The sequence below is a fragment of the Chroicocephalus ridibundus genome, chromosome 3 (genome assembly GCF_963924245.1).
Source record: "Chroicocephalus ridibundus chromosome 3, bChrRid1.1, whole genome shotgun sequence".
Taxonomy (NCBI): domain Eukaryota; kingdom Metazoa; phylum Chordata; class Aves; order Charadriiformes; family Laridae; genus Chroicocephalus; species Chroicocephalus ridibundus.
This window is the reverse complement of record NC_086286.1, coordinates 59,298,943-59,315,493: the sequence shown is the minus strand read 5'-3', so window position 1 is coordinate 59,315,493 and position 16,551 is coordinate 59,298,943. Positions and strand designations below refer to the sequence as shown.

Sequence of the window (16,551 nt, the reverse complement as noted above, 5' to 3'; positions counted from 1 at the left end):
CCATCATAAGTACTACATTTACTGATAAGTGTTTATATCATAGATCTGGAAAAGATTAGGGCATAGACAGATAAAGAGGAAGATGGGTTTTAATGTAAGATATAAGATAAAGAAGAAATAAAAGACCTGGTGATACATCTAAAGCTAGGTGATATCTCCAGTTAACCCAAATTCTTTTGTAGTAATTAAATAATGCATAATATATGCTCAGAAAGGCAGCTTTTCTTCATGCAGCAGTGGAGTAAAATTGAATTTTGATGTCTCAGTGATGTCTTTGTCCTGTGGAAAGGGCCAAAATTCAATTTTTCAAACACATAAATGATTTGCTCTTTTGTGGTACTCTCTTCCACAACTGCAAAGAATGCAATGCAGTCTTTCTTTGGACCTTCTGTGAATGTACTCACTCAGGTTTGCCAGAGAAATGAGTAAATCCTGGGAAGTACTAGTGATTACCTAGTATTCCTTTTAGCATGGGGCATCCTCTATCCTTTACCTTTTTCTCTTGCACAAAGCTATACAGGTTGCCTGTATTTGCTTAGCTTGAACAACAGCATGGGAGCAAACAGAAATGGATGGTAGTTCAGAGGCAAGAGCTCCGTACCTCTCCTCATGTAGCAAGAAGCATCCCTTCTTTCTCTTCCCATCTAATACCCCAGATAACTTTGGTCTTCCTCACTCCCAACGGTGGTGATGATAAGTGTCAAGAGTATATTCAACCCTTAGAAAAAAATTCAAAGTTCAAAACAAATAATGTCAAAATAAAGAATGGTCAAATCCTTTAATAATCCTTTGGCCAGATGGGAAACCTGACAAGCTTCCCTAAGAGTTTGTGGCCCAAGCCTGAGCAGACCAAGACCTGTAATTCCCTGCAGCCACTCTCAAGAGGCAAGAGAACTAGTCTCTCTTTCCCTCTTCCTACTACTGGGCATGGACAGGCCTTGTAAAAGATTGATAACATTCCTTTTTTCTTCCTTCCTCCCACTACTCAGACTTGTTAGGAATAGGTAAAGCAGACAGTAGGTTTCATGGCTGCTGTTTATGAAAGTGTTTTTCTTCTTACGTAGCCTGCTGCCCTGGCATGCAGCCTGTCTTGCTTCCATCCAAACTTGATTCCCCCTTCCCAGCATTTCTTAGAAGATGTGCATTCCGTGTAGTATACTTTTCTTGTGCTTAGAAAGACTAGCCTAGCGCTAATATATGACACCTTTCCTGCTGTACCCCAGATATGGTAATATTTTAATGTTGAATTATGGTTGTGAAATTATTTTAAGTTGCTCGTCCACACACACAGAAGACTTGCAGCCTGTTTCACACTGTGCTCTGAAGGAACTGCTCGCAAAGGACTTGGGTAGTCTTCAAACCTAAAGATATTAGATACTCTTAATAGAAGACTATTATTCCATTGGCAAAAAAATATGCAATTTCTAAACTCATACTCTTATTAATCACTTCAGTAAAGTGAATTTAAATTGGTATAAAAATTAAGAAGGTCTTTTGTTATTGGACACTAAGGTGTTATTTAAGTGATCCCAGATCAAAACTTCAAATCCCAGAAGTCACAAACTTATACGAAGGATCTTTTAGGATAAGTATCTTTATCCCCACATTTGCCCTCTCTTTATTGATCAGATCATCCTCAGAATCCAAGTACTCTTGAATTCTAGGAACGTTCAGCATCAGATACAAACTTTTCACCTTGATGAAAGTCTGGATTTTATGTTTTCTTGGTTTGATGATACAGTAAGATATAGATACATGTAAGCAAATATTTTAACACACAGGAGGCAGTAATAAAAGCTGAAGGACTGCTTAACTTACATCAAGACTACCAAAGAAATCTGAAGACCTTTGAAGTATGGCTGGAGAAGGAACAGGAAAAACTTGACTGTTTATCGCATCTTGATGGTGATGCCCAGAAGCAGGAGGCAACACTCCGAGACTTACAAGTACGTAATGTGTGACAGTCTAAAAAAAAAAAAAAAAAATTAAAAAAAAAATCCTACTGGTAAAATAACAGAAAGACTGTTACTCAGTCACTTAAGTGACAATGAAGGGTGAATTTATAGTACTTCAGTAATTTCCCAGATATGATGTTAAGCTGGCTTAAAAAATTTTCATACCTGTTGCTGCATTAGCAAAAGGTCTGTACTTGAGTTATGAAATATTTAGTACTTTATTCAGGACACTGAGAAGGTCTTTGTGTTATCAGGGACTCCGCATATCTGTCTTGTTATTATAGTTTACTTTACAAAATCTGAGTCCATTTTGAAAATCTAAATATATATTTCAAATATAAACTAAGACAACACACAACTATAATTTGTTAAGATAATTTCCTGGTTATGTTCTCTAACCAGATGCTTTCTAATCAAGTTCTATTAAGCATTAAAATGCCACAAGTGTCCAGAAAAGGGTATCAAGAATTATTTTGGAATGATGTCTCAAACATATGTAAAAATAAATGTTTATTTATTTTAAAAGATTGAAGCCTCACTTTGTTCCTTGTTTTTAAACAAATTCAATTTTGAAACCAGTTGTACAGTCTGCTTTCCATAGCTGGAATGTTTTGAATTTAAGCTTGTGCTGAATGGATTGCATCCATCCTGTGCCAGTTCAGGCACCTAATGTTTCAGAACTGATGATAAACTTAGCAGGAGGGGAAAGAAATTAATGCATGCTTTGTCAATTTTCTATAATTCACTTGTTGATAATAGTGATATTTGGTTTGCTTTGTAAGTGAGCATGGTGTTATAGGTGATCTTAGAGATAGCGTAATATGTCTTCAACCATAGACAACTAAAGGGAATATCTAGACAATGTGAGGTAACTGCTTTTGTGTTAGGTAGAACCGGGGCGTTGTTTGCCATGTGTGAATGAAAGCTGTTAATGTAGGGTATGTGTCCATAACTCTGCCTTTACAGGAGCTGCAGGTCCACTGTGCAGAAGGACAAGCATTACTGAATGCTGCTGTCCATGCCAGAGAGGAGGTGATTCCCTGGGGCATTCCCCAGATAGAAGACCGAGCCCTGGAATCCTTACGGCAGGATTGGCAAGTTTATCAGCACAGACTTTCTGAAGCAAGAAGCCAATTAAATGCCACTGTGAGCAGACTGCGGTTAATGGAGAAAAAATTTCAGAAGGTTAATGGCTGGCTAACAGGTCTGGAGGAGAAAGTTGCTATCAGGACTGGGAGGCAGTCTGGTAGAGCAACAAAGGAAGTGCAGCTTCAACAAATGAAGGTAAAGAATATAGTTAAGCCATTCCTTAAGCAAAATACTCTGCGAGGTTTTTCACATCAATTCCTGGTTGCACTGTGAAAATGACAGGAAGCGTTGGAATTTATTCTGAGGTGATGCATAGAGTGACGGATCCAAGAGGGCTTTGTGCCTTCTAGGTCCAGGTTCCTCCCATTTTATTGGTAAGGGTATGGCTATGCCAATCTTCAAATCTCGTAGGGAGATCTGGAATTCGTATGCTCTGTGGTATATGAAGGCATAACTGAGGACAAAGATTGGTCCTGGAGTAGAAAAGTGTTACTGTTGTAACAGGACTAAAAGGTGACCAACTGTGTTGTGAAGTCTCTGCTGTGTTGATGTAATGATACTCCTTTAGTCACTGCAAAGAGAATACATGGGTCTGAATAACCACAGGAAGCAGATTTGAAGAGATTCTAGGTTATGCTTTACAGTCACCTTTAAAACTTCAGGCAAATTCTATAAGAAGTCCAGGCTGCATTTCTATCTATTATTTGGGGGGGGTGGGGGGGGAAGTATTGAATCTATTGTAATGAAATGCAGTCCATATGGTATGATAAAACTTCCAGCATATTTGTTATGTTAAGCTTCAACAGATTCTGTTTCATTTTCCTGTTGTAAATCCATGTTTACAACCATGTCTTTGTTTTCCTTTTCAATGATTTCATGACAGTTACAAATAAATTCCCGTTGTGTTTAAGATACTTGAATCAGTCATATAAGCTGAATAATGTCTTTGTCACAGAAGTGGCATGAAGAAATTACAATCTACAAAGATGACGTCGAGGAAGTTGGGGTACTGGCTCAGCAAATACTAGAGGAAAGTCTCACTGCAAGTACAATGGGAAGCCAGGCTACACAGCTGACATCTCGCTACCAAACTCTTCTTCTTCATGTCTTGGTAAGTAATGAAAATTAATTCATTACAACATCATAAACTGTCAGTTAAGAAGCAAATATAAACAGGCTTTCTAAATTAGACTTTATCAGAGTTTATTCATTACTCCAGGCTCAATAATATAATATTCACGTATATATTCATATATATACACACACACATGTGGATTTTGATTGGTATTAGAGAACCATAATCAGGAAAATGCCCTTTCAAAAATATTCAGTATTAATCAGATGTTACCGTCTTTTTTTTGTCAGTTTCAGGGAAGAAATTCAGAACTCGGTATGTTTGAATGCTGAACAACCTCTAGAGAAGTGTTTGCAGGTTTTCACTGAAACACATAGGTACAGGGAAAATTTGAATTTATAAGGTACAGTTTTCAGGTCACTTTAAGTAGTAAGTGTCTCATAGTACCGTAATCACAAGTCACAATTTAAATTTCAAAATACAAGTACCTTTTCAGTGTTTAGCATTAACTCTAGTTTTAATGTTAGTGATTGCTATATGTACACCCTGACAAGAGCCCAGTGAGAATTATCCACTAGATATGAAAGTAATCAAAACCTGTATGTTTAATCTTAGTATATCAGGTCTTAATAAACAGCAATTTATTCCTATCTTTAGCCAATAGCAATGATAAACATCTGGATGGTTCTTATTTTCTCCCCTTACCCTCCATGTTTGTTTGAAGGAGCAAATAAAGTTTCTGGAAGAAGAAATACGCTGTATGGAGGAGTCAGAATTGGCTTTTAGCGCTTACACAAATTGGTACGGAGCTACCAACAAGAACTTCAGAAACGTGATCACCAAGTTTGACGTGGTTGACAAAACAGCAATGGAGAAAAAAGTGCAAAAACTAGAGGTACAGCTTTCTTGAATGCAATTTTTGTTTCTGTCCACCAAAAAGAGGCTATATTTTAACAAGCATCTTAACACCTACTTAAAGTTCTGACTTCACCTTGCCCAGAGAAGCTAACAGGATAAAGACCACCCAGTATAAACTTCCTGTTCTCATGTCATATACACGTTAGATCACAGTTTGGTTGTTGAGGTTATGAATAGTCCTAAATAATATAATCCTCTCCTTCCATAAGACATGTTTGTATGTATTTTTTTTCATGTTAAAACTTAAAATAAATTCCCCTTAAAAGGCGAACTGTCAAGTATATTTTATACCAGTATGTACTGTGGCAAGAAGTGCTTCCTATTTCTCCTCATTGAAATAACTCAGTAGTAGAACTCATGTTTCATCTCAGAGTTGTAGATGAGTTTTTCAGATGTTCTGCAGCTTAAACATAATATGCTAAGGGAAAACTTTTATCTATTCCAGAATTTGGAGTACAAATCCTCTCCTGATAGCCCCCGGTTTCTGCGTTTATCTTTGCAATTTCCTAATGAAAAGTACATTCAATTTCCCTAGCAATTCCTTCTGATTCCTTAGCAAAATTTAAAAAAAAAAAAAAGAAAATTAGTCAGCCTCTCACTGATAATAGAACTACAATGAATAAGAAAAGAAAAAAAAAAAGGAAAAGGCATACATTTGCATACATTTTTTGATAACCAACACTTCCTTCACAGTTGCTATTGAGTGACATGGACATAGGCCATAGTTTACTGAAATCTGCCCGTGAGAAGGGGGAGCGAGCTATAAAGTACATGGAAGAAAATGAAGTTGGCCAGTTAAGAAAAGAAATTGGGGACCATGTGGAACAGCTTGAAGAGCTGGCTGGCTCCATCAGGAAAGAGCACATGACTTCAGAGAAATGCCTTCAGCTGGCAAAGGAGTTCTCAGACAAGTACAAGGCACAGACTCAGTGGGTCATGGAATACCAAGCCATATTACATGCTCCAGCGGAGCCAAAGAGCGAACTTTATGAGAAGAAGGCCCAGTTGTCCAAATACAAGGTAAAAAAGGGTTGTATCATTGTACTGTCAAATCGATTTTGACCTAATGACTCGCAATAAATCCTCTGATCCAGGTGTCTGTTTAAGTGTTCAAGTTTCCTCAATAATGGATGAGATAACTCTGATCTGTATGTCCAAATCAGCATCAAAGTGAAAAGATGCATGATACCTGCATCTATGAACCAGAGTGAGCACCTGGATTTGAAATGTGAATGCCTTCAAGGCTTCCACATATGAAAATTTCCTGTTATAGCGTGAAATTCTTTTATGAGTACATATATGAGTAATTCCATGGATACCAATGGATTTAACTGGTATTTAAGCAAGGATAGAATTCAGTTGGTCTGTCATCACTGCAGACATTGCCTCTGTTTACATTAGCTTAATCAGCTTTCTGGTTAAATCTGAACATCCCAGCTCAACTGACATCTAAGCCAGTCAGCTGCTATGGCTTCCTCTGCTTTTTAGTTAGGATTTTAATGAAATGTATTGGGTTGTCTTCCAGTTGTAAAAAAGAGTAGAAAAAATTGACAACAAAGCCCATTGCTTCTCTTAATGATGTTTTTGCAAAATACCCCCTCCAGGATTACAGATGTATCATAAGATGTCTGGCTGGGATGGAGCTGACTCTCCTCACAGCAGCCCGTATAGTGGTGTGCTTTACATTTGTGGCTAAAACAGCGTTGCTAACAAACCAATGTTTTGGCTATTGCTGAGCAATGCTGCACAGCATGAAGACTTTCTCTCCGAAACCGCCTACTACCCCTCTCTGGCTTCAGTACTCAAAGTCATACATCATAGCTGTGTGCTTGCTTTCTGCGTGTTTGGGGACCTGGTACCTCACTGTCATTTGATAGATTCTGGCATGTGCCATGCTGTCTGAGCCAGTGGCACAATGGCATAACAGATCGGATTGCAAACTTTCTGAGGGTACAGTCTTAGGCACTTGTCTGCGTACTGTCTCATTAAGAGGATGGCTTTGGTGATATTTTCCCACTTATTTGCAGAATTTGTTCCTCTGAGCAAGTTTTATCCCTAGAACTTGCCCGTTCACACATATAAACTCCCTCTCCTTCACCAGCTCCAGATTATCAGCTGTGCTACTAGCCACTCACAAAAGGAGCAATTGCTCTTAGATGCCTGCAAAGTTATCTCAGGGCACGGGTGAGAAACATAGTCCTGTACTGGTAGCAAGGCTCATCTCATCTGGAAAGGACCATATATACCATGATAGAGGGCTGTGTTTTTTCAGATCAAAGGGAAGTTAGTGCAATATGTATCTTTTAATTCTTGCTTGCATTATAGTCCATACAGCAGACTGTTCTGTCCCATGAGCCTTCAATAAAATCAGTGATTGAAAAGGGAGAAGCACTTTTTGATCTGGTGAATGACGTGACTCTCAAGAACAACATTCAAGACCTTCAGAGCAGTTACCAGGAACTCTGCAGCACAGCAAAGGTAAAAAGTCAGGGAGAAAACTCTAGGTTCTTTCAACTGGCTATATTTTTTCCCCTCTTTAAGAAGTTGACTATTTTTTTCATGCTGTCATGTCACAGCCTGTACAATGAGCCAGTTAGATTTAATTTTATTTTGGGTTGGTTTGGATTTTTGGGGGCGGGGCGGGGGGTGGGGTGGGTGTTATTTAGTGTAGGGTTCCTGAATATGGAAAGAACTTCTACCTAAATAACAAGAGTAGCTGAAATTAATTTTGAGTGTGGCAGGTGAAGTCTTCGTAGCACTAAGGGGAAATAGATCAGTGACTAGTTTGTACTTTTGTTACTTCTTAATTGCTTTCAATAGATCTCTAAATACATTATTTCTTGAAGGGACACATGCCCTTAGATTATACCATTTTGTCTCTTGTTTCTGCTAGATCTCAGTTTAATCTAGTTTAGTTGTTGAATGGAAGTCACTGTAGAAAATGAACTGCAAGATGGATATAATTTAATTCAGCAAGGGCATTATTAATTAACATTGATTCATTAGACCACATGTGTATTATAGTACTTTGAAAGATTTAAAACTTCTAAGTGCATCCTAAAGTATGATTATACCTAAAGCTTTTAACAGGTTGTACTCCTAACAAGGATAAGCTCTGCAAACCATGTTAGTACTTATGTTTGACCTAAGTCCCTTTAATTGCCAATTCATCCGCTAATAGCAGATTATTTTATGTTTTTCAAAGTTGATTTTCACTTTACAGACATTCCTCTGATTTGTACCACAAAACTGACATCTGTTGCATTAGATGTAATGTTGATGACTTAAATGTAGAGAAACTTCTGAAAAATCTTTCTTAAAAAGAATGAATACGTTTTAACTCAGTGCGCACGTTCTTAATTTGCCTACCACAATCACAGGCAATAAGTACGTGGAAAGGCCATAAGCAGCAGGGACCCAACCATAACATTTGATAGGTCATGTCCAGCTTCTCAAAGAGCATGCATTGACTGTTTCTAAGTGTACTTAATGTCAAGTTGACGGTGTTCCTTTTCTTAAAGTAAGGAGATCCTCAGTGTTTTCCTCAGTCTTCAAAGTATGATATTTCACCTGAACTGAAAATACTGCTCTGTACCAGACAGTTTATTCACACAAGGAAGTCCATTGATGTCTTCCTTAACAGTCTAATCATGTGAGAGTCCCTCACAGGAATACAAATTTATAAGATAACTCTCTTACTATGCTTTCAAGTTCTTGATTGTTTTTGGTTTGGGGGGACTGTCAGTTATTGTAATTACCTGAATATTTAATTTTGGTTATTGTGGACCGGCAGGCATACGTTGAAACCTTAGAAGTGAGAGTAAAAGAACACGAGGACTACAATAGTGATTTGCAAGAAGGGGAGAAATGGTTATTACATATGTCCAGCAGGCTGGTCAGCCCTGATCTCATGGAGAGTAACAATCTTGAATTAATCACTCAGCAACTAGCTAACCACAAGGTGGGTTTGCTATTGGGGAAACTTCCTTTGTCCAGTAAAACAGAATTTTTCTTCTTTGTTTGTCTCTCTCATTCCAGAGCTCTAGTTATTTGTCATTCACCTGTGTTATTCCTCTTACTGCTAAGTGTGTAAATAAGCATCAATGCCATTAATGCCGTTAACAAATCTACCTTGTTGTTTCTTGGATGAGACTGCATCTGCACAAGAGCTTTGTTGTGGCTATTGTTATGGTCGTAATTAATGATAATCATTCACTACATCATTAGCTGCGGCTTTCTAGAAGATAAAAGAAAGTCAAATCCAACCTCTCCCCACCACTGCCTGAAACTGAGATTCCAAGGGTGAATACTGAAATATTTTAACTCATTGTGAAAAATGTATTATTCTTTAAGTAACATCCTTAGATAAAAATTTGAAATTTGGCTGCTCCAAAGTCAACAAAAGAACTGCCTACAACGAAAGAGCTTATGGAATATGATTCAGCATCAGACGTAGTTCTCATTACTAGGCACAGGAGAAGTTGGTGGAGCCCTGGAGAGCATGCAACAAAGGAAGATTTTACAATAAGTATACAGTCTAATAGCTTGACTGTAACAACACATGATGTCTGAAAACTTTTTTTCCAAATGTGAAGACAAAGTGTGTTTAAGGAAGAAAAGAAAAAAAAAAGAAAAAAAAAAAAAGGAAAAAAGAAGCAGCTCGTTTAAAAAGCTGTGATGCAGAGCATGTTAAGTTTAAAATATTTCTTCAGAGGTATTTTGCCTCTTTCTTAGGCTATCATGGAAGAAATTGCAGGATTTGAAGATCGTTTGAACAACCTTAAGAGTAAAGGCGACTACTTGATCAATCAATGCACTGAACACCTTCAAGCAAAATTTAAGCAAAACATACAAACCCATCTTCAGGGAACAAAGGACAGCTATTCTGCCATATGTAGCACAGCCCAAAGAGTAAGTCTTGTTTCAGAAATGGTTTTATGCCATTTAAGAATAACAAGCATTATTATTTCTCTAAGTACTGTTTCTTTAAATGGTGTAAAAGTCTTTCTACTGTTTCCATTTAAATTGAGCCTACAGGTTACAAATGTAGTGCTTCTTCATTACTGTGCTATAGTTGAATTTCTTGTGATCCAAATGTTGCCTTGCAGCCAGTGAAACTAGCTGCCTATCAGTTCTTACCTTAATCTTCATTTTACACTGGCTTCTGAGCAGCTGCAGCAAAGAAATTAGAACTATTCCTACTTCAAAATCTAGGGAGCAAATCGCACTCTTAGTGTCAGTAGTTTGCATATGTACATAATGGGTCTTAATTATGTGCTAGGAAATACTGTCTCTCAGTAAAACCAGAATATACAGTTAAGAAGGGCTAGCTGGGTCATTCTGTTAATCCAATTAGGAGATCAAGCCAGCATAGTCTAAAAAAACAAAACCCCAAATGAAACAAAAGCCCCCAAAGTAGTTTTCACAGTTGGTAACATTTGTAGAGGTAGGTACATAAATGGCAAAATGTTGAACAAGAATAAGGAAATAAGAGACAGTGCTCTTCATTTGCATCTTTATTATTTCTTTCCAGAAGCCATGCCTTAGATATCGTCCATCTTCTCCACAAATTAGCAAGATGCGGTGGTAGCTTAAGGAGCTTTCATCCCTTCGTACTTTTATGTACAAGGGCTACAATAACCACAATGTTGTTAATTGTCTTTTATCTGCAGTTTTCAAGGTGGGAGAAGAGAGCCAATAGTGCTGTTTGAAAACACAGGCACCTTACAAAATGTTTCTTTTAGGTGTACCAGAGTTTGGAACATGAACTCCAGAAGCACGTTAATCATCAGGATACCCTACAACAGTGCCAGACTTGGCTGTCTACAGTGCAGTCAGAGCTAAAGCCAACTACCTGGCCACCTTTCAGTCTGGCAGATGCAGTTAAACAGGTAAAATTTCAGCACTTGAAAAAGCTCAGTTATCCTTAGTAAGGTGAGTTCAGAGAAGAGCTTTATATTAACAGAAATTAGATACTCTCTCTGACCTTCTCAGGGGGCTGTGTAGCCTCGTTGTTTATTCCCAGCTCCAAAAGAAATACCTTGAGCAAAAAATAATAGTAGGTGAAAAACCACACAGGGCTTTTGCAAGCTCTGCTTAATGCTTAGAAATGTATTACCCAAGGAAGAGTTGTCTAATTAGATAAACCTGCTCAGATACTCCACAGATGTGTTTAGCAGAGAGGTTGCATCTTTCTGCTTGTCCAATTGCCCATCTGTCTACTAATATTCCTATACGAGACCTGGTTTCATAGTACCATGGACACGAAGTCTGTTATCAGGCATTTAAAACAATTTTTCAGCCTAAGAGCATAGAACTGCCTCTGGTCCACGTTAGCTATTAAGAATGTTTTCTTTGCTTCTTGATTATTCTTAGTAACTTAATGTATTTTACATTGGATTTGTACCTTGTTTTCAAATTAAACTGGTATGGTACTAAAAATGCTGGAGTTCAGGGCTGTCTCATCTGCCATGTGGCTTAATAAAAACTTTGAAATACTACAGATGGCAGCTCCGCAAGGGTGGGGAGAGCAGGGGATGACAGTGGGGCCAGCAGGGCAGCACCTTCCCAATGACGTGCAGACCTGCGGCACACAGGTGAGGAGACCAGAGTTCCCCTGGTGTCAGCCACCACCTGATGATCACCAGAAAAGTCTGCAGGGACAAGGCCAGTGCCACATGGAGGCAGGAGGTCAGGACAGCAAGGCAAGACCAAACCAGGAGGATCAGCCAGGCACAGACGCACCTATAGTGTAGCTCAGGTGAGGTCCATAGGTGGATGAAGGCCTGAGCTTACATGCAGTTCTTGAGCAAGGGGGAAGGCTTCTGAATACTTTTCCATTGGCTGGGTCCCAGCTGGGCCAAGTCAGGGCTGTCCCTGAACAGAGGCGGCCAAACCCAGGGAGAGGGGGATTGAGGTTGCAGAGCCCTTTGGTGCTTTGAAGGCCCTGACCATCCCTGAGGATTAGGGACCTGTTCCAGTGCTTAACTGTCCTCAGTGTGAAAAATAGTTTCCCTCATATCTAGGAAGAAATTTCCTAGTTGCAACTTGTCACTTTTCCCACTAGTCCTTTATCTGCTCACCTCAGCAAAGAGCTTGTCTTTGCCTTCTCTGTACTGCCCCTACCTGACCCCTACCATTTTAAGTAATGTCAGACCACAATTAGCTTGTCTTCTCCAGGCTGAACAAATCCAGTTCCTTCGGAACTGCCCAAATGCCAGGGACTACAGCCCCATTCTCTCCCCCAGCCCTTTGCTGGGCTTGCACCAGGCTGCCAATATCTCTTTTATGGGGGAAGAGAGAAACTGGGACAAATATACCAGGGACAGCCTGACAAGTGTAAGTACAGGAGAATAATCGCTTCCCACAGTTTGCTTTCTGCATTGATGCTAATACAGTAATTTGGGGTTGCCACAAGGGCCCACTGCTGTCATGTTCAACTTTTTGCGCACAAGGACTCACCACTGGGCCCTCTGCGTTAGGTGGTCATTCGCCCCTCCTCCCTGGGACACTAGGAGGTATGTTATTGCCCTGCCAACACTAATATCACCATTTTCTTTTGGGATGAGGAAACTCTTCATAAGGAGAGGGGAGCTCCTATGGGCAATGTCAAGAGCAAGAACCCCCAACAGCGTCATGTTGTCTGATCTCGGCAATTGTAGATACTGGGAGGGTTTCAGAAGGTTTGTGAAAGCATGTTATGCGACTGGGCTGGATTCTCTATGATCTCTCAGATGCTGGAGAATTTTATAGGTATGGGCAACGTGACACTTTAATAATCAGAGAAAGCCCTGCTTCCCATTCACCTTGGGGAAAATAAGTCACCTTGTTGAAACGGTGTGTATCTATCTAATGCTTTATTTATAACAAAGTAAATTAGGTAATGCATATGCCACTTAGCACTTTGATAAGTGGATGATAATCAGAGTTACTCTTTTCCATAATTATGACAAAGCAGCCTTACCTAATAAAATACTGTATGTCTACATTTAATCTTTTGGAAATAATAAGCTAAAGTAAAAATACTAAAATACATGATTGTAATAAAATAAGATATTATTTCCACACTCTCAGAGTTTATTTGAGAATTGTCTTCCCTCAGGTGAAACATTTCCGGGCTCTGCAGGAGCAGGCCAATACATACTTGGATCTTCTGTGCTCCATGTGTGATTTGTCGGATGCCACAGTGAAGAGTACAGCAACAGATATTCAGCACACAAAACAAACGGTACAAGATAACCACAATAACCTGCTTTTAATCCTATTTAGAGCTTTAACTGCCTTGATCTGTCCTCTTTTAAAAAGGTCATATTGGGTAACGGTTTAAACAAATGTCTTTTTACTTTCATGTTAAGTATTTCTTTTAGAAATAGTTTTTCTTTTCTACCTTTTTTTGTTGTTGCTGTTGTTGGGTTTTTTTAAATTAAATCCATACATTGCTATCCTGGTAGTAATGCAAAGATGCAAAGACACGTGACAATTATTGCTAAATCTTTTTTTCCACAATAATCTTCCACAAACAACATTCTGTGGAAGAAAACCTGATCCAAATTATTGTTTCCATAAAACACAATTCAATCTATTCTTCTCTGGATTTTATTAAATTTAGACATATTTTACTTTTATTCAACAGTAGACTAATGTTCTTATTAGGATATACTAACATATTATTTATAATAATAATAGAATTACGATTGTTCCATGCATAAATCAGGGCGGATCGGTTTCGGCATATGAATTCATAGAAGTGTACCTGAATTCTAAGTAGCTTAATGATTGGTTTGAAAATAAAATCATAAACATAAGAGCTATTAGAAAAGAAACATTATGAGCATTCCTGTCGTAAACATGAAAATTTTAGTTTCATATACACACACACACATTTTTGAAACTAATTCTACCAAGAGTAAAAATCTAATATATACAGTAACAGTATTCCATACCAGAGAAGCAAATTGTACAAATCCAAGTAATCCATAAAAAAAAAATGCCATTTTCCATCCAAATATTGTATAGCTGTGAAGTATCCCAAACATCAGAATAAGATTCTCCTTTTATATGTAAAGCAGTGAAACATTTTTAAGAAATCACAGACGGTACAGTGGCTGAGATGCATTAAGCTGGCTGTCTAAATCTTAAAGGCGCCCTACTGCTGTATTTGGAGCAAAAGAAGCTGTGTGACGGTTGGTTTAAGGTGATTGATGGGCTCAGATCCGGTAAGCGTTCTTCTTACTGGCATTTTGCAAAAGTCATGTAGGCAAAATAACCGAGCTAAGCAAATTAAAGTGTTTAGTTTAAGCTTTTATTCGGTCATTGCAGAGGCATGTAGAGCAGAGTCCAGCAGTACTCTTGGCATGCAATAGGCTAAATCATACAGTTAATTTAAGCTTTAACAGAAGACTGAGAACGCTTTGAAATACACGTAGTCATAAATATAGTTGCTTCTCTCGAGGATGAATGAAATTATTTTTTTTTCCCTTGATAGGTCTGATTTTTATGATTTTTGAAGCTTAAGACCCTTTTTGTGGATAATATTAGCCCCTTCAGAATCTAGTGCAGAAATGTCTTATTAGTACAGTATGGTGCTCAGAGGAAGAATGATATTCATCCTCCATTCTCCAAAAATAGCTGCATTAAAGCATTCCTCCTCCTTTTCATTTCTTTTTTTTCTAGATTGAGCAACAGATAATGCACGCACAGTATTTGGCTCAAGGTTGGGAAGAGATCAAACAAATGAAGGCTGAGCTCTGGATATATTTCCAGGATGCAGATCAACAACTACAGAATTTGAAAAGGAGACGGGCAGAGTTGGAGCTAAACATTGCCCAGAATATGGTACTCCAGGTTAAGGTAAGGAAACTTAAGGTTAAGAACAATAGGTAAGGAAGAAGTTCATCCTGTGGCTGATATTATTATAATTTACGTTATATGCATGTATTGCATAGAATTGCTAATATGTTCTAAGCAAGAGCAAAGGCAGAGGAAAGAGAGTATCCTTACTGACGCTACAGGGTGACACAGGAAGCAAAACCCTGTACTTTAATGTTTTTCTGGGTATATTTTTTTAACAGTAGACAATTTTTAGCCTACTGTTCCGATTTGCCTTCACTTTTAATAGGCTATCATGGTTTCAGCTAATTGCTGATCACTGCTGACCTGAAGATAAGATCTGCAATTTGTGCTTTCTAAGTTCTTTGATTCCCATACTTCTAAATTATTTAAATCTATTTCAACATTAGTCTAGGAAACTATACAGTGTTGCTGGACTCTGAAAACCCCTGCAGAATAAGTACGATAGCAACCCAATATTTAGTTTACCCAAAATAGTGAGACAAATGCCTTCAGATCTTCACTTGTTCTTATTCATTTACAGATGAGAGAATTTCTATGACCATCCTGCACATATCACAAACACCAGTAAAGTAACAAGAAGAAACAGGAGAACAGATTATTTCTTTGATAAGTGATTAAATGTTTGGGTTTTGCAGTTTTGGTCTAGACTTTGCTTGTATTCTTTTTCTGATATGATAGGAGTTAGGTGAAAAGTAAAGAGCATTTCCTCTTCATGTCTGTTCTACACAAGTGTTTGAACAGAGTCAATAGCACTTGGAGATACCTCAGTACAATGTGTGCTGAAAGCTGTTACACTAGCTATTATTAAGAATCCAGGAAGAAGCGGGAGTCTGCATTTCTTCACTGTTTCAGACAGGAACTTTTGATTATTATGAAAGGCAGGCACCTGATGTACTGTCAGATGTGGCACAATGTGTATTTTTTTCCTAGAATTTTTCCTAATAGTTGAAGATGCCTAGCTCCATTTGAAGCGGGCACAAAGAGGAATGAGGCAGAACTGGGCAGTAGCATCTCTTCTCCACAACCCCTACAAGCCCTCAGTAAAAACACATCATCCCAGCAAAGTGCTGGAGCTGGGCATGGTTGTTTAGTTACAGATATTGAAACTGGAATTTGGGAAAAGATTATATTTACCCGAAACAGTGTGTAAGTGTTAAAAAATATTTGGTTACTTTGAGTTGTTAGTATATTGTATGTTCTCTTTTTGGGTTCTCTGTGACTTCTTATTTGGTAAGAAATGTGTGCGCAAACGGACTCTTATTTACTGGAATTTAGTAACTCAAATGGCAATCATACCTAGATAATCATTGGCTTTGTTTCGATAATGACAGTGATAATGGTTGCTATTATAGAAGTAGGAACAAAACAAAATATGGATGTGGGGGCTCACTGACTCATGGACTCTGCTTCCTATTTTTAGTTTCTAATGAAAAAGGAAAAGGAATAAAATGAGCTAGCAACAGTACTGATAAAATGAATTCTCATGAGGCCCAGAGCATCTTGCATGTTTTAGTGTACGGTGTGAGCTGTGCTAACCTGGAAGCTTGGACAACAAGGTGTGACTCGATTGTGATTTCAGTTTGTCACTGGCACTTGGAAACTGCTCTGGTTTGCTTTCGTGCCTATAAACAACCTGTCCTCACATGAGGAGATGAAAGATTA

General features: G+C 38.3%; 1 protein-coding gene across 14 annotated transcripts in view; it reads left to right on the top strand.

The window, feature by feature from the left end:
• Nucleotides 1-16,551, top strand: part of SYNE1 (spectrin repeat containing nuclear envelope protein 1) — a 308,297-nt gene that overhangs the window by 161,185 nt on the left and 130,561 nt on the right. For all 14 annotated transcript variants that reach the window (XM_063329322.1, XM_063329317.1, XM_063329326.1 and 11 more), the window contains 11 exons: nt 1,782-1,946; nt 2,922-3,239; nt 4,000-4,155; nt 4,844-5,014; nt 5,731-6,057; nt 7,363-7,515; nt 8,831-8,998; nt 9,772-9,948; nt 10,782-10,928; nt 13,139-13,264; nt 14,710-14,886. In XM_063329322.1, coding sequence (XP_063185392.1) covers nt 1,782-1,946; nt 2,922-3,239; nt 4,000-4,155; nt 4,844-5,014; nt 5,731-6,057; nt 7,363-7,515; nt 8,831-8,998; nt 9,772-9,948; nt 10,782-10,928; nt 13,139-13,264; nt 14,710-14,886 — 2,085 coding nt within the window. The remainder of the gene's footprint in view (nt 1-1,781; nt 1,947-2,921; nt 3,240-3,999; nt 4,156-4,843; nt 5,015-5,730; nt 6,058-7,362; nt 7,516-8,830; nt 8,999-9,771; nt 9,949-10,781; nt 10,929-13,138; nt 13,265-14,709; nt 14,887-16,551) is intronic.